This window comes from Pan paniscus, chromosome X (assembly GCF_029289425.2).
Source record: "Pan paniscus chromosome X, NHGRI_mPanPan1-v2.0_pri, whole genome shotgun sequence".
Taxonomy (NCBI): domain Eukaryota; kingdom Metazoa; phylum Chordata; class Mammalia; order Primates; family Hominidae; genus Pan; species Pan paniscus.
Window position 1 is genome coordinate 1497602 of NC_073272.2, and position 23128 is coordinate 1520729.

A 23128-nucleotide genomic window follows, 5' to 3' on the forward strand; every position below is an offset into this window, starting at 1 on the left:
CCACAGCTCTCCCGCAGCTGTACGGTGGTAGTAACCTTCTGAGAGGAGAATCCTGGCTCTTAAGAGGCATCTGATTTGTTTGCTGAGAACATAAACTTAGCCAAATTCCCAAAACCAATCTTTTTTAAAGCCAAGGAGCTGTTTTTAAAGCAAATTTAAAAGACGGTCGTTCTTTTTTTTTTTTGAGCCGGAGTCTCGCTCTGTCACCCAGGCTGCAGTGCAGTGGCATGATCTCGGCTTACTGCAAGCTCCACCTCCCGGGTTCACACCATTCTCCTGCCTCGGCTTCCCGAGTAGCTGGGACGATAGGCACCCACCACCGTGCCCAGCCAATTTTTTTGTATTTTTTAGTAGAGACAGGGTTTCACGGTGTTAGCCAGGATGGTCTCGATCTCCTGACCTCATGATCTGCCCGCCTTGGCCTCCCAAAGTGTTGGGATTACAGGCGTGAGCCACCGCGCCCGGCCAAAGACGGTTCTTTTCCCCGCCTAAAGTAGTGGTCACAGGTAGCATAGGCACTGCCTGCTTGACCCACAGTGGAATAGTCTGTTCCTCTGTTTAATTAAAACACAAACGTTCTTGGGGACTGGAGGGCTGGACACGTGCCTGTTGCACCCCCAAGCTCATATCACTAGCAGACAGATGAGCGCTACACACACACCTTTCTCTCAAATGGCTCTGTCTGGCCTGAGACCAACTGACAAGATGCGTCCAGACACAGAGCGTTTGCAAACACGGGCCTCTCAGAAGTCTGCATCTGGCCGGGCGCGGCAATTCAAGCCTGTCATCCCAGCACTTTGGGAGGCTGAGGCGGGCAGATCACGAGATCAGGAGATCGAGACCATCCTGGCTAACACGGTAAAACCCCTTCTCTACTAAAAATACAAATTAGCCAGGCATGGTGGCGGGCGCCTGTAGTCCCAGCTACTCGGGAGGCTGAGGCAGGAGAATGGCGTGAACCGGGGAGGTGGAGCTTACAGTGAGCCGAGATCACGCCACTGCACTCCAGCCTGGGGGACAGAGCGAGACTCCTCAAAAAAAAAAAAGCTGTGTATCTGTGTCAGTCTGTCCAGCCCAGCACTGAGCTTTTTGCCTGTTCAGTAGTTATAAGAACGTTGCCAGGGCCAGGCGTGGTGGCTCACATCTGTTATCCCAGCACTTTGGGAGGCCGAGGCAGGTGTATCACCTGAGGTCAGGAGTTCAAGACCAGCCTGGCCAACATGGTGAAACCCCGTCTCTACTAAAAACACAAAAAATTAGCCGGGCGTGGGGATGGTCACCTGTAATCCCAGCTACTCGGGAGGCTGAGGCAGGAGAATCGCTTGAATCTGGGGGGCAGAGGTTGCAGTGAGCCGAGATCGCGCCACTGCACTCCAGCCTGGGCGACAGAGCGAGACTCCATCTCAAAAAAAAACAAACAAACAACGTTGCTAGGAGCAGGTGTTGCTCTGGGCACCTGGGATATGGTGCTGGAAAAGACAGCACTCCCTGCAACGCTGAGGAATGTGTAGACACAGGGATGAGAAGTCCCAGTGATAGCTTCTCGAGCGAGCTGTGTGCGCAAGACAGAAGGGTGGACGTGGTGTGTCTGAGGTCAAGAAGTGCATGTGGCCGGGGGAAGGAGTAGGCAGAAGAGAAGCAGGAAAGGTGGACATGGAGCTGATCACACTCATGAGGCTGACCCACCCCAGACTTTTGGGACGAGAAGCAAGAGGGCTGTAAGCTGGGAGTGTGATGAGTGTGGCGGCTTGAAGTGCTGGTGGACTGGGCTAGGGGTTGATGGGAGAGAAGGTGGCAGAAATTGAATGCGTGTTGCCTTGTGATATGTTAGATGTGGGCAGTCTAGGAAAGCTGGAGAGCACCACCCCCAGGCCTATAGAACTGGGTATCTATGGAAGAGATTTAGGAATCTGAACTCCTTTTCTCTGTTTTCTCTTTTCTCTATCGCTCGTGCTCTCTCTCTCCCTCGTGCTATCTCTCTCCTTCCTTCCTTCCCTCCCTTCCTTCCTTCTCTCCCTCCCTCCGCCCTTCCTTCCTCCCTCCTTCCCTTCCTCCCTTCCTTCCTTCCGTCCTCTCCTTTCCTCCCTTTCCTCTCCTTCCTGCCTGCTTTCCTTCCTTCCATCCTTTCTTTCTTTCTCTTTCCTCCCTTTCCTTCCTCTCCTTCCCTCCCTCCCTCCCTCCCTTTCTTTTCTTTTCCTTTTCTTTCCTTTTCTCTTTTTTCCTTTCCTTCCTTCCCTCTTTCCTATTTCTTTCTCTTTTATTTTTTGAGACGAATTCAAAAATTCTAAAATTTTTGAATTTTTAAGTAGAGGCAGGGTTTCTTCATGTTGGCCAGGCTGGTCTTGAACTCCTGACCCCAGGAGATCCACCAGCCTCGGCCTCTCAAAGTGCTGGGATTACAGACGTGAGCCACCGCGCCCGGCTGAAATTTCTCTTCTTTGCTGTAGGGGTCAGTAGCAGTAAGTAGCGGCTGATAGGTGAGAATGGAGATTAATTGAAGCAACGCTGTTACTGATTAGATTTTGTCTTTACACTTGAGCCTGGAAGGAAGAAATGGAAGCATTCAACCCGAGGAATGTTGCCCCACAGATTTCTGGGGGGAGCATAGGAGATTGGTGTGTGCGTGCCCTGCCCTCCTCCCTCTCTCAACCCCTCTCAGTCTCTCCCCTGTTTCTCCCTGCTGTCTCTTCTCCCGCCCAGCTTCCCCTCTGCTTGTCCTCTCTCCCAATCTATGTTTTTGTCTCGTCTCTCCTCCTTTCTTTTTTTTTTTCTTTTTTTTTTTGAGATGGAATCTCACCGTTGCCCAGGCTGGAGTGTAGTGGCGCGATCTCGGCCCAGTGCAACCTCCGCCTCCTGGGTTCAAGCAATTCTCTGCCTCAGCCTCCCAAGTAGCTGGGATTACAGGCACCTGCTGCCATGCCTGGCTAATTTTTTCTATTTTTGGTAGAGACGAGGTTTCACCATCTTGGCCAGGCTGGTCTTGAACTCCTGACCTCGTGATCCACCTGTCTTGGCCTCCCAAAATGCTGGGATTATAGGCGTGAGCCACCGCGCCCGGCCTGTCTCTTCTCCTCTCTTAATCCTTCTTTCTGTCCTCTCGCCCAGCTTCCCCTCTGCTTGCCCTCTCTCCCTATCTCTATTTTAGTCTCTCTTTGTCTCTCTCGGTCTTGTGATTTAGGGCACTTTGTGTTCAGTCCCTTTCTAGTGATTGGGATTATTATCCACTTAAAATATCCACAATAGGCCGGGTGCAGTGGCTCACCCCTGTAATCCCAGCACGTCGGGAGGTCGAGGCTGGTGGATCTCCTGAGGTCAGGAGTTCAAGACCAGCCTGACCAACATGGAGAAACCCTGTCTCTACTAAAAATACAAAAATTAGCCAGGCGTGTTGTCACTCGCCTATAGTCGCAGCTACTCAGCAGGCTGAGGCAGGAGAATTACTTGAACCTGGGGGGCGGAGATTGCGGTGAGCTGAGATTGCACCATTGCACTCCAGCCTGGGCGACAAGAGTGAAATTCTGTCTCACAAAAAATAAAAAATAAAATCCACAAGGAATTTCAATTCCATGTGGCAGAACAGAAAAAGAATGGATATATTGCAAAATACGAGTGAGAAAGTGTGATTCTCTCGTTCATACCCTTTTATGACACTTAGTTCTGAACTGATTTGCCTCGTGTTCAGTTGGGATCTCAGGATCTCTTTTAGCCAAAAAAATCAAACTTCCCTGTTGAGTATGGCCTGTGTCACGGTGACCATCCTGGGCTCCTTCCGTTTTTTTGTTTTTTTTCAAGACAGTCTCGCTCCATCGCCCAGACTGGAGTGCAGTGGCACAATCTCGGCACAATCTTGGCTCTCCGCAACCTCCACCTCCCGGGTTCAAGTGATTCTCCTGCCTCAGCCTCCGAAGTAGCTGGGATTACAGGTGTCTGCCACCACACCTGGCTTTTTTTTTTTTTTTTAATTTTTAGTAGAGATGGGGTTTCACCAGGTTGACCAGGCTGGTCTCAAGCTCCTGACCTCAGGTGATCCACCTGCCTCCCAAAGTGCTGGGAATATAGGCATCAACCACCGCACCCAGCCTCACCAGGTAAACTTTCAAGTTCAAAAGTGCAGCTTGGAATTCCAGCGGGAAGGAGGATGGGGATACGGGTACGTGTGAAAAAAGCAGCACTGTGTCTACGATTCCACTCTCTGTGCTCACGTGAACACATTATTTAGCTCCCACTCAGAAGTGAGAACACGCTGCGTTTGACTTTCTGTGTCTCTGTGATTTCAATTAAAGTAACGGCCTCCAGGGTAACAAAACCGCACTTCTATGCCCTAAATCTATAATAATATATCAAGGTAAAAAAAAAAAAAATGGGCCAGGTGCGGTGGCTCTCGCCTGTAATCCCAGCACTTTGGGAGGCTGAGACGGGTGGATCACCCGAGGTCAGGAGTTCCAGACCAGCCCAGCCAACACGGTGAAACCCCGTCTCTACTAAAAATACAAAAATTACCTGGACATGGAGGTGCGTGCCTGTAGTCCCAGCTACTCGGGAGGCTGAGGCAGGAGAATCGCTTGAACCCGGGAGGCGGAGGTTGCAGTGAGCCGAGATCACCCCACTGCACTCCAGCCTGGATGACAGAGTGAGATTCCATCTCAAATAAATAAATAAATAAATAAATAAAATGTATTTCAAAAGTGCCAATATGACATGAACTGCTGTTAATTTGTTCACCTGTATTGTTAAAATGGGTGAATATGGTTACCAGATTGTGATCATGTTCAAATTCCATAGGCCGCAGCCTTCGGGATGAAGCAAAGAGTTTTTGAAAAATTATATATTCTATGTCTAAAATGGCACCATCTGCATTTTTGAAAAATTTTAGATAATATTACAAATGCGTAGGTTGGCTCATGCCTGTAATTCCCAGCACTCTGGGAGGCCAAGGCAGGAGGATAGCTTGAGCCCAGGAGTTTGAGAACAGCCTGGGCAACATAGCAAGACCCCATCTCTACAAAGATAATTAATCAGGCTTGGTGGCAGGCACCTGTAGTCCCAGCTACTCAGGAGGCTGAGGCAGGAGGATTGACTGAGCCCAGGCATTCGAGACCAGCCTGGGCAACATGGTGAGAGCTTGTCTCTAGCAAACATACAGAAACTTTAAAGTTTTTAAACTAGCTGGGCGTGGTGGTGGGTGCCTGTGGCCCCAGCTATTCGGGAGGCTGAGGCAGGAGGATCGCTTGACCCCAGGAGTTCAAGGCTGCAGGGAGAAATGATGGTGCCCCTACACTCCAGCCTGAGTGACAGAGTGAGACCCTATCTCTAAAAGAGAGACCCTCTGTCTCTAAAAAGAAAAATAGACCGGGCGCGGTGGCTCACGCCTGTAATCCCAGCACTTCGGGAGGCCCAGGCGGGCAGATCACGAGATCAGGAGATCGAGACCATCCTTGCTAACACGGTGAAACCCCGTCTCTACTAAAAATACAAAAAAAACTAGCCGGGCGTGGTGGCGGGCACCTGTGGTCCCAGCTACTCGGGAGGCTGAGGCAGGAGAATGGCGTGAACCCAGGAGGCGGAGCTTGCAGTGAGCCGAGATCGCACCACTGCACTCCAGCCTGGGCGACAGAGCGAGACTCCATCTCAAAAAAAAGTAAAAAAAAAAAAAGTATAGAAAAATATGCATGCATGGGGTGTATAGGAGAGGTCCCAGCCCTCAGCCGTAGCCATGGATGTCCAGGTGGTGATGTGTTGCCCTGGCCCGCCCCGCAGGCCTCCAGCATCTCCAACAGCGGCTTCCCAGGGGATGCTGAAGCTGCGGCCAGACCCCTACCCTCCCCGCTGTACGCTGCCCCAGCAAACCTCCCGAGTTTGCACCCGGCCGCTGGATCGGCCTGCACAGGGGCTGCCGCCTCCGTCCCAGATGGCAGGGGCTTTTCCGTGCACCCCATCTCACTCAGCTCATGCCTCTGCTCCTGGTGAAAAACTTTTCCCATCACTCCGTCCCGTCCCCTCTCTGCAGCAAATGACTCTTGTCCAGGCTGCCAGAGACCACCGAGCCACTCAGTCCGGAAGCCCATCTGTGCCAGGGTCATTGGGAGGTAAAGGCAACAGCCTTTACCTCTCCAGGCCACCCCTGCGCCTACTCCAGCTAAGACTCCAGGTCACCCCTGCCCCTACTCCAGCCAAGCCTCCAGGTCACCCCTGCCCCTACTCCAGCCAAGCCTCCAGGTCACCCCTGTCCCTACTCCAGGGGCTGAGCGCGGTGCTTCACACCTGTAATCCCAGCACTTTGGGACTCCGAGTTGGGCGGATCACGAAGTCAGGAGATCGAGACCATCCTGGCTAACACAGTGAAATGCCGTCTCTACTAAAAATACAAAAACAAAATTAGCCGAGTGTGGTGGCAGGTGCCTGTAGTCCCAGCTACTGGGGAGGCTGAGGCAGGAGAATGGCGTGAACCCGGGAGGCGGAGCTTGCAGTGAGCCAAGATCACGCCACTGCACTCCAGCCTGGGTGACAGAGTGAGACTCAGTCTCAAAAAAAAAAAAAAAAAAGCAACAGTATGTTCCCCTGGGAGAACGGAGGGGGCGGCTGTTTACAGTTGCCCCAGGGCAGGACCTGCACACTGGACCATCCAGGGCCAGTCACCCCACAGGCATCTCAGACTCCACACATCCCCGCCAAACCCCAGCCCCGGGTCTTCTGCATTCTGGGGACATGGGGACACCACGCTGGCCGGGAGGGTCCCAGGCTCTTCTCAATCTCTCTCGGGCCCCTCCTCTCCTGCTGCCGCTGCCCCGGTGAGACTCCGAGGCCTGCAGGAAGCTTCAGGTGCCTGAGCCTCCAGTACAGCCCTTCCCCTACTCCAGCCAAGCCTCCAGGCCACCCCTGTCCCTACTGCAGCCAAACCTCCAGGCCGCCGCTGTCCCCTACTCAAACCAAGCCTCCAGGCCGCCCCTGCCCCTCCTCCAGCCAAGCCTCCAGGCCAGCCCTCCCCTTAATCCAGCCAAGCCTCCAGGCCACCCCTGTCCCCTGCTCCAGCCAACGCTCCAGGCTGCCCCTGTCCTCTACTCCAGCCAAGCCTCCAGGCCACCCCTGCCCCTGCTCCAGCCAAGCGTCCAGGTCGCCCCCGTTCCTACTCCAGCCAAACCTCCAGGCCACTCCTGCCCCTGTAGCAGGACTAGCCGCGGATAAAACCCCTCAGACACCAGGTTAAGGAAGGTTTTGGCTTTATTCGGCCGGAAGCGTTGGCGGACTCACGTCTCGAGAACCGTGCTCTCCAAAGACAGAGTTCCTGGCCCTTTGAAGGGCTTACAACTCTAAGGGGTTCCACGTGAAAGGGTTCTGATAGATTGAGAGCACGTGTGGTTAGAGTCGGGGGTTAATGTTTTAACCTCAGGCCTGGTCAGGGGTGCCGGCTGGTCTTGCCACTGACTTCATTCCTGTTGTTTTTCAACTTTTACTTCCTTCTCTTCAGAGACAGGAGACAGTAAAATAAATGGCCTCTCTCCCCACCCCGACTCCAGCCAAGCCTCCAGGCCACCCCTGCCCCTACTCCAGCCAGGCCTCCAGGCCGCCTCTGACCCTGCTCCAGCCAAACCTCCAGGCCTCCCCTGCCCCTACTCCAGCCAGGCCTCCAGGCCACTCCTGCCCCTACTCCAGCCAAGCCCCCAGGTCACTCCTACTCCAGCCAAACCTCCAGGCCTCCCCTGACCCTGCTCCAGCCAAACCTCCAGGCCTCCCCTGCCCCTACTCCAGCCAAGCCCCCAGGTCACTCCTACTCCAGCCAAACCTCCAGGCCACCCCTGCCCCTACTCCAGCTAAGACTCCAGGCCACCCCTGAGCCTACTCCAGCCAAAACTTCAGGCCGTCCCGGCCCCTGCTCCAGCCAAGCCTCCAGGCCACCCCTGCCCCTACTCCAGCCAGGCCTCCAGGCCACCCCTTACCCTACTCCAGCCAGGCCTCCAGGCCACCCCTTACCCTACTCCAGCCAGGCCTCCAGGCCGCCTCTGACACTGCTCCAGCCAAACCTCCAGGCCTCCCCTGCCCCTACTCCAGCCAAGCCCCCAGGTCACTCCTACTCCAGCCAAACCTCCAGGCCACCCCTGCCCCTACTCCAGCTAAGACTCCAGGCCACCCCTGACCCTACTCCAGCCAAAACTTCAGGCCGTCCCGGCCCCTGCTCCAGCCAGGCCTCCAGGCCACCCCTGCCCCTACTCCAGCCAGGCTTCCAGGCCACCCCTTACCCTACTCCAGCCAGGCCTCCAGGCCGCCTCTGACACTACTCCAGCCAAACCTCCAGGCCTCCCCTGACCCTGCTCCAGCCAAACCTCCAGGCCTCCCCTGCCCCTACTCCAGCCAGGCCTCCAGGCCGCCTCTGACACTGCTCCAGCCAAACCTCCAGGCCTCCCCTGACCCTGCTCCAGCCAAACCTCCAGGCCTCCCCTGCCCCTACTCCAGCCAAGCCCCCAGGTCACTCCTACTCCAGCCAAACCTCCAGGCCACCCCTGCCCCTACTCCAGCGAGGCCTCCAGGCCACCCCTTACCCTACTCCAGCCAGGCCTCCAGGCCGCCTCTGACCCTGCTCCAGCCAAACCTCCAGGCCTCCCCTGCCCCTACTCCAGCCAAGCCCCCAGGTCACTCCTACTCCAGCCAAACCTCCAGGCCACCCCTGCCCCTACTCCAGCTAAGACTCCAGGCCACCCCTGACCCTACTCCAGCCAAAACTTCAGGCCGTCCCACTCACCCAAGTTATACAAAAGCTCCTGGGCTTTCCGGCCAACTCTGTGTCCGAAACATCCCATCCCCAAAATGGCAGCTTCTGACTGTGTCCAGACCATGCACGCCTCTCCTGAAACCGTCCTGCCAGACCCTGTCTCAAGGTGGTCAGGGGGTCCGTGCAATGTCCCTGAGGGCTTTTAAAGCCACCCTGTCTCCTGTCCATCGGCCCCCTCCCCTCCCCTCCCTCTGTCTTTCCAGATGCTCCACCCATGCAGGGTTGTTGTCTCTTCTTTGAACAGCCTGGACGCACTGCCGCTACCCCACGGCCTCCGCACCTGCTGTTCCCTCTGGCAGAGACGGTCTTTCCTGGGAGCACCCACCCGGTCCCTCCTGCCTTGGATTTCAAAGACTTCCAAAACCACCTTCACCCCAAAATGCAGCTCTCCCTCCCCTCCCCTTCTGTCCACACCCCCAAATCACCTTCTAACATCTTCATCTTTTTTTTTCTTTGTTTTGAGATGGAGTCTCCTTCTGTCGCCCAGGCTGGAGTGCAGCGGCGCGATCTCGGCTCACTGCAACCGCCACCTCCCGGGTTCAAGCGATTCTCCTGCCTCAGCCTCCCAAGTTGCTAGGATTACAGGCATGCACTGCCACGCCCAGCTAATTTTTTGTATTTGTAGAAGAGATGGGGTTTCACCATGTTGGCAGGCTGGTCTCAAACTGCTGACCTCAGATGATCCACCTGTCTTTGCCTCCCAAACTGCCCGGATGACACATGTGAGCCACCACACCTGGCCGAGATCTGATGGTTTTATAAATGGGAGGTCCCCTGCTGCACACGCCCTCTGGCCTGTCACCAGGTAAGACATGCCTTTGCTTCTCCTTGGCTTTCCTGCCATGAGTGTGATATGTATTTATCAGCAGCATGAAAATGGACTAATACAATATGCTTGTCAGCCACGTGTGTGTCTTTTTTTGGAGAAGTGTCTGTTGGCTGGGTGCGGTGCACGCCTGTCATCCCAGCACTTTGGGAGGCCGAGGCGGGCTAATCACGAGGTCAGGAGATCCAGACCATCCTGGCTAACACGGTGACACCCCATCTCTACTAAAAATACAAAAAATTAGCTGGGTGTGGTGGCGGGTGCCTGTAGTCCCAGTTACTCTGGAGGCTGAGGCAGGAGAATGACATGAACCCGGGAGGCAGATCTTGCAGTGAGCTGAGATCGTGCCACTGCACTCCAACCTGGTGACAGAGCGAGATTCCATCTCAAAAAAAAAAAAAAAAAAAAATTACCCAAAATTACGCAGTCTCAGATATGTCTTTATCAGCTGCATGAAAACGGACTAATACAATATGCTTGTTGGCCACGTGTGTGTCATCTTTGGAAAAGTGCCTGTTGGCTGGGTTCAGTGGCTCATGCCTATTATCCTAGCACTTTGGGAGGCTGAGGCAGACGGATCACCTGAGGTCAGGAGTTCGAGATCATCCTGGCCAATATAGTGAAACCCCATCTCTACTAAAAATACAAAAATTAGCTGGGGGTGGTGGCAGGTGCCTGTAATCCCAGCTACTCAGGAGGCTGAGGCAGGAGAATCGCTTGAACCCAGGAGGTGGAGGTTACAGTGAGCCGAGACCACACCACCGCACTCCAGCCTGGTGACAAAGCGAGACTCTGTCTCAAAAGGAAAAAGAAGAAAAAAGAAAAGTGTCCGTTCATGTCCTTCGTAAGACTCCACTCTCTAGCAACCGTGTTCCTGCCCTTCTCAATTCCTAAGGTAATCGCCTTAACTCAGATCCCTGAGAAATCCCCACAGCAGGCAGAGATTTGGTCTCCTGACAGTAGCTTTGGGATTCCATTAAGCAAATATGATTGGGGGCCAGCCCCTTCTGTCTCCAGGTAAGGTGTCCCCAAGGACCCTTCATCGCTCTGAACTTCAAGGATTTCTCTCTTTTTCTTTGTTTCTTTCTTTTTCTCTCTTCCTTGCTTCCTCCCTCCCTCCCTTCTTCCTTTCTTTCTGTATCTCTCTCTCTCTTTTCTTTCTTTCCTTTCTTTCTATTTCTGTGTCTCTCTCTTCTTTCTTTTCTCTTCTTTCTTTCTCTCTCTCTCTCCTCTCCTCTTTCTCTCTCTCTGTTTCTCTCTTTTTTCTTTCTTTCTTTTTGATACAGACCTATGTTGCCCAGGCTGGAGTGCAATGGCCCAATCTCGGCTCACTGCAATCTCTCCCTTCCAGGTTCAAGTGATTCTCCTGCCTCAGCCTCCCCAGTAGCTGGGATTACAGGCACCTGCCACCATGCCCGGCTAATTTTTGTATTTTTAGTAGAGACGGGGTTTCACCATGTTGACCAGGCTGATCTTGAACTCCTGACCTCAAGTGATCCTCCCACCTCAGCCTCCCAAAGTGCTGGGATTACAGACATGAGCCACCTTACCTGGCTAATTTTTATATTTTTAGTAGAGTCGGGGTTACACCATGTTAGCCAGGCTGGTCTCGATCTCCTGACCTCATGTGATCTGCCCCACATTGCTGGGATGACAGGCTGTGTTTATATTTTTCCCCTAGAAAATCACTCTGGAGGCTGGGAGTGGTGGCTTACGCCTGTCATCCCAGCACTTTGGGAGGCCGAGGTAGGCGGATCAGCTGAGATCAGGAGTTCAACACCAGCCTGACCAACATGGAGAAACCCCGTCTCTACTAAAAATACAAAATTAGCCGGGCGTGGTGGCAGGTGCCTGTAATCTCAACTACTGGGAGCCTAAGACAGAAGAATCACTTGAACCTGGGAGGCAGAGGTTGCGGCGAGCCATGCATCCTCAGAAATGGGGCAGAGACCTGGCACAGTCACTTTTTTTTTTTTTTGAGACAGATTCTCGCTCTGTCGCCCAGGCTGGAGTGCAGTGGTGCGATCTCGGCTCACTGCAACCTCAGCCTCCCGGGTTCACACCCATTCTCTTGCCTCAGCCTCCCAAGTAGCTGGGACTACAGGCACCCGCCACCACGCCCAGCTAATTTTTTGTATTTTTAGTAGAGACGGGGTTTCACTGTGTTAGCCAGGATTGTCTCGATCTCCTGACCTTGTGATCCACCTGCCTCAGCTTCCCAAAGTGCTGGGATGACAGGCTACCACGCCCAGCCCTGGCACGGTCACATTTTAATTATGTGCAGGCATTTAGATTGTCCAAATAAACGTTGCAAGATATCTAGGCTGAAGTGGGAGGATCTCTTGAAGTCAGGAGTTCGAGACCAGCCTGGGCAACATAGTGAGACCCCCCCCCAACCCCCCCATCCCTACAAAGAATTAAAAAATTAGTCAGGCACATTGGCTCATGCCTGTCTTCCCAGCACTTTGGGAGGCTGAGGTGGACGGATCACCTGAGGTCAGGAGTTGGAGACCAGCCTGGCCAACATGGTGAAACCCTGTCTCTACTACAAATACAAAAATTAGCCAGGTGTGGTGGTGTGCGCCTATAGTCCCAGCCACTCGAGAGGCTGAGGCAGGAGAATCGCTTGAACCCAGGAGGCAGAGGTTGCAGTGAGCTGAGATGGTGCCACCGCGCTCCAGCCTGACGACAGAGCGAGACTCCATCTAAAAAAAAAAAAAGGGTCTCACTATGTTGCCCAGTCTGGCCTGCTGGCATCTTGATGTTGAACTTCCAGCCTCCAGAAGTGTGAGAGAACTGGTTTTTTGAGCCACCCAGTTTGCAGAAATTCGCACGACCCCCAGAAATGAATGCAGAACCTGTTCAATCCATAAGACGATTAATGAGTGCTAATGATGGGTGAGCATATTGGTTTGGGATCAGTTCTACAGCTGATGAGTCAAGGGCTCAGGGGGGGCCTGATGCAGACTATTTTAGGGCTGCGGAGGGGCGCCCAGAAAGCCAGGGAATTCCCACACGCTTTGTGATCCCCTAATACGGTTAATGAAAATTTCTAGAGTGATCCGTCTTTGTTTGAGTACTGGGCAGGCAGCAGGGAGAGTCAGGCAGCAGCCGTGAGCAGGTGGCTCTTCCCCACCTTGCCAGGCTCTGTGCTCCTTGAAGCAAGCGCTCCAGAGGCTCCGGAAGCCACGGCTGGATTGCAAACAAGATGGGATCCTCAGAGGACCACGCCTATCGCCTCCTTAATGACTACGCCAATGGCTTCATGGTGTCCCAGGTAGGATACGCTCTGTGGGACAAGGGGGAATAGACTTCCGTTCATCACACTCACGTTCCATTGTTGGGAGTGTCAGTCAAGAAAAATGACGAGTCTCCATCATTTTAGGAGGTTTATTTTCCACCGTGAAAGACGGGCACCCACGATGTAGCCTCAGGAGTTCCTGAGGACATGTGTCCAGGGTGGTCTGGGGACAGCTTGGTTTGATACATTTTACAGAGACATGAGACATCAATCAATGTATGTAAGTACATTGGGCCAGGCGTGGTGGCTCACACCTGTGATCCCAGCACTTTGGGAGGCTGAGGCGGGTGGATCACCTGAAGTCGGGAGTTCGAGACCAGCCTGACCCACACAGAGAAACCCCATCTCTACTAAAAATACAAAATTAGCCAGGCTTGGTGGTACATGCCTATAATCCCAGCTACTTGGGAGGCTGAGGCAGGAGAATCGCTTGAACCTGGGAGGTGGAGGTTGCAGTGAGCCGAGATCGCGCCATTGCACTCCAGCCTGGGCAACAAGAGCAAAACTCCATCTCAAAAACAAACAAACAAACAAAAAAAGCAAAAAAAAAATTAGCCGGGCGTGGTGACATGTGCCTGTAGTCCCAGCTACTCGGGAGGCTGAGGCAGGAGAATTGCTTGAACCTGGGAGGCGGAGGTTGCAGTGAGCCGAGATCGCACCACTGCACTCCAGCCTGGGCGACACAGCAAGACTCTGTGTCAAAAACAAACAAACAACAACAACAACAAAAAAAAAAGAAACAAAGCTTAAAATGAAATACATAGGATTAGAAACAAGACAATGTTTATTGAACTGCAAGTGTTGAAATTTTTAAAACATTTCGTGATGGAGTAGTATATGTGGTTGTTTATTAACCCAGTAAATAATTACACTGTGCGTTTATCATAGAGGTGAGTTTTGAGGGTTCGCCCGTAGAGGAGCAACACCTCATTCCTTTTTTTTATTTTTTTGAGATGGAGTCTCACTCTAACCCAGGCTGGAGTGCAGTGGCACGGTCTTGGCTCACTGCAACCTCCACCTCCAGGGTTCAGGCTATTCTCCTGCTTCAGCCTCCCGAGTATCTGGGATTACAGGCACCCACCACCACGCCCGGCTAATTTTTGTATTTTTAGTAGAGATGGGGTTTCACCATGTTGGCCAGGCTGGTCTTGAACTCCTGACCTCAAGTGATTCACCTGCCTCGGCCTCCCAAGGCCTCATTTCTTCTTCTCACAGAATGACATCGTGCTCAGTGAAGGAAGGCTGACGTGAAAGGCCCCATATGGTATGACTTCATTTATATGAGATGTCCAGAGCAGGCAAATCCTTCGAGGTGGAAAGTGGACTGGTGGTTTGCAGAGGCTGGGCAGGACTGCGGAGGGAGTGTTTAACGGAGACAGTGTCCCTTTTTGGGGTGATGCAAATGTTCTGGAACCCGGCGGAAGTGCTGGTTATACAACATCACGAATGTACTAAGTGCCCCTGAATTATGCTTGAAAAGGGTTAATGATGGCCGGGCTCAGAGGTGACACCTGTCATCCCAACGGTTTGGGGGTCCGAAACGAGGGAATCGCTTTAGCCCAGGAATTCGAGACCAGTCTGGGCAACATAGTGAGAGCCCCCATTTGTACAAATTCTTTTTTCTTTTTGAGACACAGTCTCGCTCTGTCGCCCAGGCTGGAGTGCAATGGCACGATCTCGGCTCACTGCAAGCTCCACCTCCCAGGTTCACGCCATTCTCCTGCCTCAGCCTCCCGAGTAGCTGGGACTACAGGCGCCCGCCACCACGCCCGGCTAATTTTTTGTATTTTTAGTAGAGACGGGGTTTCACCATGTTAGCCAGGATGGTCTCGATCTCCTGACCTCATGATCCGCCCGCCTCGGCCTCCCAAAGTGCTGGGATGACAGGCGTGAGCCACTGTGCCTGGCCAAAAATATTTTAAAAATTAGCCAGGTGGGGCGGTGCACACCTGTAGTCCCAGCTACTCGGGAGGCTGAGGCGGGAGGATCGCTTAAGACTAGGAGATGAAGGCTGCAGTGAGCTATGATTGCACCACTGCACTCCAGCCTGGATGACAGAGCAATACTGAGTCTCTTTAAAAAATAAACGGCAGGGCGTGGTGGCTCATGCCTGTCATCCCAGCACTTTTGGGGGGCCAAGGTGGGCGGATCACTTGAGGTCAGGAGTTCAAGACCAGCCTGGCCAACATGGTGAAACCCCGTCTCTACTAGAAGTATAAAAATTAGCCAGGCATGATGGTGGGCACCTGTCATCCCATTTACTCGGGAGGCTGAGGCAGGAGAATTGCTTGAACCCGGAGGAGGTAGAGGTTGCAGTGAGCCGAGATGATGCCACTGCACTCCAGCCTGGGTGTCGCAGTGAGACTCTGTCTCAGAACAAAAACCAAAAACCAGCATCATCATGAAAGGGCATCGTGTGCTGACGGTATTTTGAGATGTCTGCAACAGCTCTCATGTGACTTGAAAATATCTGTGGTTTCTCTCCGTCAGCAAGCCACCGGTTTTTTTTGTTTGTTTTTTTCCTTTTTTTTTTCAGACAGTTTCCCTCTTGTCGCCCAGGCTGGAGCGCAGTGGCGCTATCTCGGCTCACTGCAACCTCTGCCTCCCGGATTCAAGCGATTCTCCTGCCTCAGCCTCCCCAGTAGCTAGGAGTACAGGCGCGTTCCAACACGCCCAGATAATTTTGTATTTTTAGTAGAGACGGGGTTTCTCTATGTTGGTCAGGCTGGTCTCGAACTCCCAACCTCAGGTGATCCGCCTCGGCCTCTAAAGTGCTGTGATGACAGGTGTGAGCCACCATGCCTGGCCCCCACACTGTCTTCTATCATGGTTGTGGTTTGCCAGTACGCTCATGGTTGAAGGGAATACCACATCTTAGGAAGAGGTAGTGAAAATTAGAGTGAAGTCTCTTCTCCTTCCTGGTTTGTAGAGCCCGTGAATTTTACCCCTAGGCCCCCAAGGGTTAAAAATACCTATTCCCCAGCCACCGGTACGCAGAGCGGCCTCTGCCTACGGGGTTCAAGCGATTCTCCTGCCTCAGCCTCCTGAGTACCTGGGATTACAGGTGCCTGCAACCAAGCCCGGCTAATTTTTATTTTTATTTTTATTTATTTTTCTGATATGGAGTTTCACTGTTGTTGCCCAGGCTGGAGTGCAGTGGCATGATCTCAGCTCACTGCAACCTCTCCCTCCCAGGTTCAAGCAATTCTCCTGCCTTAGCCTCCTGAGTAGCTGGGATTTCAGGCGTCCACCACCACGCCCGGCTAAGTTTTTGTATTTTTGGTAGAGATGGGGTTTCATCATGTTGGCCAGGCTGGTGTCGAACTCCTGACCTCAGGCGATCTGCCTGCCTCGGCCTTCCAAAGTGCTAGGATTACAGGTGTGAGCTACCGCCTCTGGCTAATTTTTTGTATTTTTGGCAGAGACGGGGTTTCATCATGTTGGCCAGGCTGGTCTCGAACTCCTGACCTCAGGCGATCTACCTGCCTCGGCCTCCCAAAGTGCTGGGATGACAGGCGTGAGCCACTGACATCCAGCTAATTTTTTGTATTTTTGGTAGAGACGGGGTTTCATCATGTTGGCCAGGCTGGTCTCGAACTCCTGACCTCGGGCGATCTGCCTGCCTTGGCCTCCCAAAGTGCTGGGATGACAGGCGTGAGCCACTGACATCCAGCTAATTTTTTGTATTTTTGGTAGAGACGGGGTTTCATCATGTTGGCCAGGCTGGTCTCGAACTCCTGACCTCGGGCGATCTGCCTGCCTCGGCCTCCCAAAGTGCTGGGATGACAGGCGTGAGCCACTGACATCCAGCTAATTTTTTGTATTTTTGGTAGAGACGGGGTTTCATCATGTTGGCCAGGCTGGTCTCGAACTCCTGACCTCGGGTGATCTGCCTGCCTCGGCCTCCCAAAGTGCTAGGATGACAGGCGTGAGCCACTGACATCCGGCTAATTTTTTGTATTTTTGGTAGATACGGGGTTTCATCATGTTGGCCAGGCTGGTCTCGAACTCCTGACCTCGGGCGATCTGCCTGCCTCGGCCTCCCAAAGTGCTAGGATTATAGGCATGAGCCACCATGTCTGGCTAATTTTTCTATTTTTTAGTAGAGCTGGGATTTCTGTTACTGTCCCAGACAACAGTAACTTGCTACCTTTGCCTCCTTTGACCGCAGGCCTCCTGCTGGGGCTACTGACTGCTCATTCAAAGACTGTCGCTGGTTCACAGCGGTGTTCAGGGAGGTGGTTTGGTGGGTTCTAAATCTTGGAAGATCAGTCACTTTAAGGCACATGATACCATGTCATGGGAGTTGTCAGAAGTTTCACAGAACCAGAGTTAATGCAGAGTTAATACCACCTTAAGAGGATCAAACTTAGTACACCCTTAACAGAAACAATTAGCTAATGCAGCTTTCATAGACCAAGAGTGAATATCCCCTTAAGAAGATAACATTTAGTATACCCTTGGCCAGGCACAGTGGCTCACGCCTGTAATCCCAGCACTTTGGGAGGCCGAGGTGGGCGGATCACAAGGTCAGGAGTTCGAGACCAGCCTGGCCAATATGGTGAAACCCCATCTCTACTAAAAATACAAAAATTAGCCGGGCATGGTGGCGGGCGCCTGTAGTCCCAGCTACTCGGGAGGCTGAGGCAGGAGAATGGCGTGAACCCGGGAGGTGGAGGTTGCAGTGAGCCGAGATCATGCCACTGCACTCCAGCCTGGGGGGCAGAGCGGGACGCTGTCTCAAAAAAAAAAAAAAAAAAAAAAAAAGTGGGGGCTGGGGAGGGAGAGCATTAGAACAAATACCTAATGTAGATGATGGGTTGACGGGTGCAGCAAACCACCATGGCACGTGTATACCTGTGTAACAAACCTGCACGTTCTGCACATGTGCCCCAGAACTTAAAGTATAATAATAATAATAAGTCTTTGGGAGCAGAAAAAAAAAAAAGATCAAAGTTAGCGCACCCTTAACAGAAACAGTGAATGCACCTTTCATACACCAAGGGTGAACTCAGCCATAAGAAGGTAACATTTAATATATGCCCTTAAAAGAACAATTAATTGAGACAACCCCAAAAGGAATGAATACAACTTTAATGAATAAAACAGAACACAACGCTAATTTAAAAAGGTTAATACGGGCCGGGTGTGGTGGCTCACGCCTGTAATCTCAGCACTTTGGGAGGCCGAGGAAGGTGGATCAGGAGGTCAGGAGATTGAGACCATCCTGGCTAACACGGTGAAACCCCGTCTCTACTAAAAATATTTTAAAAATTAGCCAGGCGTGGTGGTGGGCGCCTGTAGTTTCAGCTACTCGGGAGACTGAGGCAGGAGAATCCCTTGAACCCGGGAGGCAGAGCTTGCTGTGAGCCGAGATCGCACCACTGCACTCCAGCCTGGGTGACAGAGCCACACTCAGTCTCAAAATAAATAAATAAATAAATAAATAATAAATAAGAAAAAGGTTAATACAACATTAAAGAACAAGAATTAATATAGTTTTTTTTTTTTTTTTTTTTTTTTTGAGACCGAGTCTCACTCTGTTGCCCAGGCTGGAGGGCAGTGGCGTGATCTCAGCTCACTGCAACCTCCGCCTCCCGGGTTCAGGCGATTCTCCTGCCTCAGCCTCCCGAACAGGTGGGATTACAGGCGTGCACCACCATGCCTACTTTTTGTATTTTTAGTAGAGACGGGGTTTCACTATGTTGGCCAGGCTGGTGTCGAACTCTTGACCTCAAGTGATCTGCCTGCCTCGGCCTCCCAAAGTGCTGGGATGACAGGTGTGAGCCACTGTACCTGGCCTAATATAGCTTTAATAGAAAAGGAGCTAATACAAGCTTAGAATAGTAAACTTTATGCAGACTTACTGAAACAAACAGTCAATGCAACCTTAACCAAACGGGAATTGATAACAGTTTAATAAAAAAGCTAATACCACTTGAATACAATATATCTTAATACAACCTTCATAAGAAAAACAACTAATACACTTTGGGAGACCGAGGCAGGCAGATCACGAGGTCAGGAGATCGGGACCACGGTGAAACCCCGCCTCTACTAAAAATACAAAAAATTAGCCTGGCATGGTGGCGGGCACCTGTAGTCCCAGCTAGTCGGGAGGCTGAGGCAGGAGAATGGCTTGAACCTGGGAGGTGGAGGTTGCCGTGAGGCGTGATCGTGCCACTGCACTCCAGCCTGGCGACAGAGCGAGACTCTGTCTCAAAAAAATAATGATAATAATAATAAACAAATAAAGATACCAAAAAAAAAATACAAAAATTTAGCCGGGTGTGGTGGCACATGCCTGTAATCACAGCTACTCGGGAGGCTGGGGCAAGAGAATCACTCGAACGCGGGAGGCGTAGGTTGCAGTGAGCCGAGATTGCGCCGCTGCACTCCAGCCTGGGTGACAGAGCGAGACTCCGTCTCAAAAAAAGGAACAAGCAAAAAGATAGTGGTAGGTGTAATCTGTGTTTCTTTCCCCATGCTGTTGAAATAAAGCTAACTGTGAGTATCCTGGAAGACACGTGGCCTGAAGAAACCATCTTTCCCTGTGGTTTGTTTATGACTTCCTATCACTAAGGTTGCCTGAGCCTTGGCACCCATCCAAAACGCTGTGTGCAAGAAAAGAAATGCATGGATGATTTATTCTTGTTTTATTTTTTTTTGAGATGGAGTCTCGCTCTGTTGCCCAGGCTGGAGTGCAGTGGTGCAATCTTGGCTCACTGCAGTCTCCACCTCCAGGATTCAAGCAATTCTCCTGCCTCACCCTCCCCAGTAGCTGGGACTACAGGCTCACACCACCATGCCCAGCTAATTTTTATACTTTTTAGTAGAGATGGGGTTTCACCATGTTGGCCAGGTTAGCCTTGAACTCCTGACCTCAGGTGATCCGTCCACCTCGGCCTCCCAGAATGTTGGGATTACAGGCGTGAGCTACCACGCCTGGCTGATTTATTCATTTTTTATAGTTTGTGTATTATTTGAAGGCATTACCTGATTACTGCTTTATTTTATTTTTATATGTATTTATTTATTTATCTATTGAGACAGAGTTTCGCTCTTGTTGCCCAGGCTGGAGTGCAATGGCACAATCTCGGCTCACCACAACCTCTGCCTCCCGGGTGCAAGTGATTCTCCTGCCTCAGCCTCCCGAGTAGCTGGGATTACAGGCATGCACCACCACACCCGGCTAATTTTGTATTTTTAGTAGAGACGGGGTTTCTTCACGTTGGTCAGGCTGGTCACGAACTCACAACCTCAGTTGCTTCACCTGCCTGGGCCTCACAAAGTGCTGGGATGACAGGCGTGAGCCACCGCACCCGGCCTATTTATTTTTTTTGAGACGGAGTCTCACTCTATCCAGCCCAGGCTGGAGTGCAGTGGTGCGATCTTGGCTCACTGCAACCTCTGCCTCCCGGGTTTACACCATTCTCCTGCCTCAGCCTCCCGAGTAGCTGGGACTACAGGTGCGCACCACCATGCCTGGCTAATTTTTGTATTTTTAGTAGAGACGGAGTTTCACCATGTTGGCCAGGCTGTTCTCAAACTCCTGACCTCAAGTGATCTACCCTCCTCGGCCTCCCAAAGTGCTGGGATTACAGGCGTGAGCCACCATGCCCGGTCCTCTGTCTCTCTTTTTGAGACAGAGTCTTACTCTGTCACCCAGGCTTGGAGTGCAGTGGTGCGATCTCGGGTCACTGCAACCTCTGCTTAGCAGGTTCAAGCGATTCTCCTGCCTCAGCCTCCCAAGTAGCTGGGATTACAGGCATGAGCCACCACACCCGGCTAATTTTTGTATTTTTAGTAGAGATGGGGTTTCACCATGTTGGCCAGGCTGGTCTCAAACTCCTGACCTCAGGTGATCCACCCACCTCCCAAAGCGCAGGGATTATAGGTGTGAGTTAATGCACCCAGCCAGGAGGCATTTTTAAATGAGGTTGCACCACTATGGAAAACAGGGTGGGGCCAGGCGCAACGGCTCACGCCTGTCGTCCCAGCACTTTGGGAGGCTGAGGCTGGCAGATCACGAGGTCAGAAGTTCGAGACCAGCCTGGCCAACATGGTGAAACCCCATCTTTACTAAAAATACAAAAATTAGCCAGGCATGGTGGAACAGGCCTGTCATCCCAGCTACTCGGGAGGCTGAGGCAGGAGAATGGCGTGAAGCCGGGAGGCCGAGGTTACGGTGAGCCAAGACCGCGCCACTGCCCTCCAGCCTGGGCGATACAGTGAGACTTCAACTCAAAATAAATAAATAAATTAATTAATTAATAAAAATAAATAAATAAATACAACTGTTTTCCATAGTGGTGCAATCTCATTTGACTCTGTCCCAAAAATAAATAAATAAATGAATAAGAATGTAAATAAAACAATGCCTTCCTCCCCAGCCTGCCATGGTATGGGGTGTTTCTAAGACTGTGGTTCCCAGGAGGCTGAGCCCTGACCTTTTATTTCCGCCCCTGCTCCAAGGTTCTCTTCGCCACCTGCGAGCTGGGCGTGTTTGACCTTCTCGCCGAGGCCCCAGGGCCCCTGGACGTGGCGGCAGTGGCTGCAGGTGTGGGGGCCAGCGCCCATGGGACAGAGGTCCTGCTGGACATCTGTGTGTCCCTGAAGCTGCTGAAAGTGGAGACGAGAGGAGGAAAAGGTAAGGACACGGGCGTTTTGAAGGAGGCATTTTACATAGACACCCTCTGCAGCCCACGTGTTCTGTAAAAAGTGAAACAGTCTCCATCCTGGCTCACACAGTGAAACCCCGTCTCTACTAAAAAAAATACAAAAAATTAGCCGGGTGTGGTGGCGTGCACCTGTCGTCCCAGCTACTCAGGAGGCTGAGGCAGGAGAATGGCATGAACCCGGGAGGCAGAGGTTGCAGTGAGCCGAGATCGTGCCACTGCACTCCAGCCTGGGCAACAGAGCGAGACTCCATCTGTATTTGCAGGTTTGGGGGTCGTGTGGTTTTTGTGGCAGCTACCGACCTCTGCCCTGGGGACGTCAAAGCTGCCAGAGTGTGAGACCCAGGCTGGGGGATTCCTTGAGTCCAGGAGTTCGAGACCAGCCTGGGCCACGTATTTTTAGTAGAGACAGGATTTCGTCACGTTGGCCAGGCTGGTCTAGAGCTCCTGACCTCAGGTGATCCACCCGCCTCGGCCTCCCTAAGCGCTGAGATTACAGGTGTGAGCCACCACGCCCGGCCTCAATAAGTTATTTTAGACATTCTGTGGAATGTAACGTACGTTTCCTCTCGTGGCTCATCTGCCTTTGTACTTGCTGCACCCAAACTCCCAATGGGGATTTGTATAAACCGAACCCGACGGGGGTGCTAGCCGCCCCAGGTCACCTTTGCGCCTTCCACAGAAGGCTCCAGCTGTACAAGGCGAGAGGAAGACCCCATCTCTAAAAAAGAGATGGGCTTGTAATCTTGTTGAAATCACGATGTTGCCGAGCTGGGGAGCGTCCGCCGGCAGGAACTCGGAATCTCACTGCTTTTTCCCTGTTTTTTTGTGTGTGTTTCAGCTTCCTATCGAAACACGGAGCTGTCCAGCGACTACCTGACCACGGTCAGCCCGACGTCACAATGCAGCATGCTGAAGTACATGGGCAGGACCAGCTACCGGTGCTGGGGCCACCTGGCAGACGCCGTGAGGTGGGGGCTGCCCCCAGGCAGATGCTGGGAGGTGGGGGCTGCACCCAGGCAGATGCTGGGAGGTGGGGGCTGCACCCAGGCAGATGCTGGGAAGAGGGGGCTGCCTCCAGGCGCATGCTGGGAGGTGGGGGCTGCACCCAGGCAGATGCTGGGAGGTGGGGGCTGCATCCAGGCGGTGACCAAGTCTCAGGACTACCCCCAGGGGCTGGTGAAGCGGCACTGGAGGAGGTGAAAGGGAAGGTTTCTTTTTCTTTGTTTTTTCTTTTCTTTTCTTTTCTTTTTTTTTGAGATGGAGTCTTACTCTGTCACCCAGGCTGGAGTGCAGTGGCGCCATCTCGGCTCATTGCAAGCTATGCCTCCCAGCTTCACGCCATTCTCCTGCCTCAGCCTCCCAAGTAGCTGGGACTACAGGAACCCGCCACCACGCCCGACTAATTTTTTGTGTTTTTGGTAGAGACGGGGTTTCACCGTGTTAGCCAGGCTGGTCTCCATCTCCTGACCTCGTGATCTGCCCGCCTACATGGTGGCAGGCACCTGTAGTCCCAGCTACTCAGGAGGCTAAGGTGGGAGAACTGCTTGAACCCAGAA

At 52.5% G+C, this 23128-nt stretch overlaps 1 protein-coding gene across 4 annotated transcripts in view; it reads left to right on the forward strand.

Moving 5' to 3' along the window:
* Positions 1-602: 602 nt before the first annotated feature.
* ASMT (acetylserotonin O-methyltransferase) overlaps positions 603-23128 on the forward strand; it is a 42108-nt gene continuing 19582 nt past the window's right edge. For 3 of the 4 annotated variants that reach the window (XM_055106458.2, XM_055106456.2, XM_055106457.2), the window contains exons 1-3: positions 12065-12867; positions 21367-21541; positions 22411-22540. In XM_055106458.2, the coding sequence (XP_054962433.1) occupies positions 12799-12867; positions 21367-21541; positions 22411-22540 (374 nt within the window). In that variant the 5' untranslated portion in view covers positions 12065-12798. Of the gene's footprint in view, positions 9570-12064; positions 12868-21366; positions 21542-22410; positions 22541-23128 lie in introns of those variants that run through there. The other variant, XM_063601719.1, reaches the window with a different exon arrangement.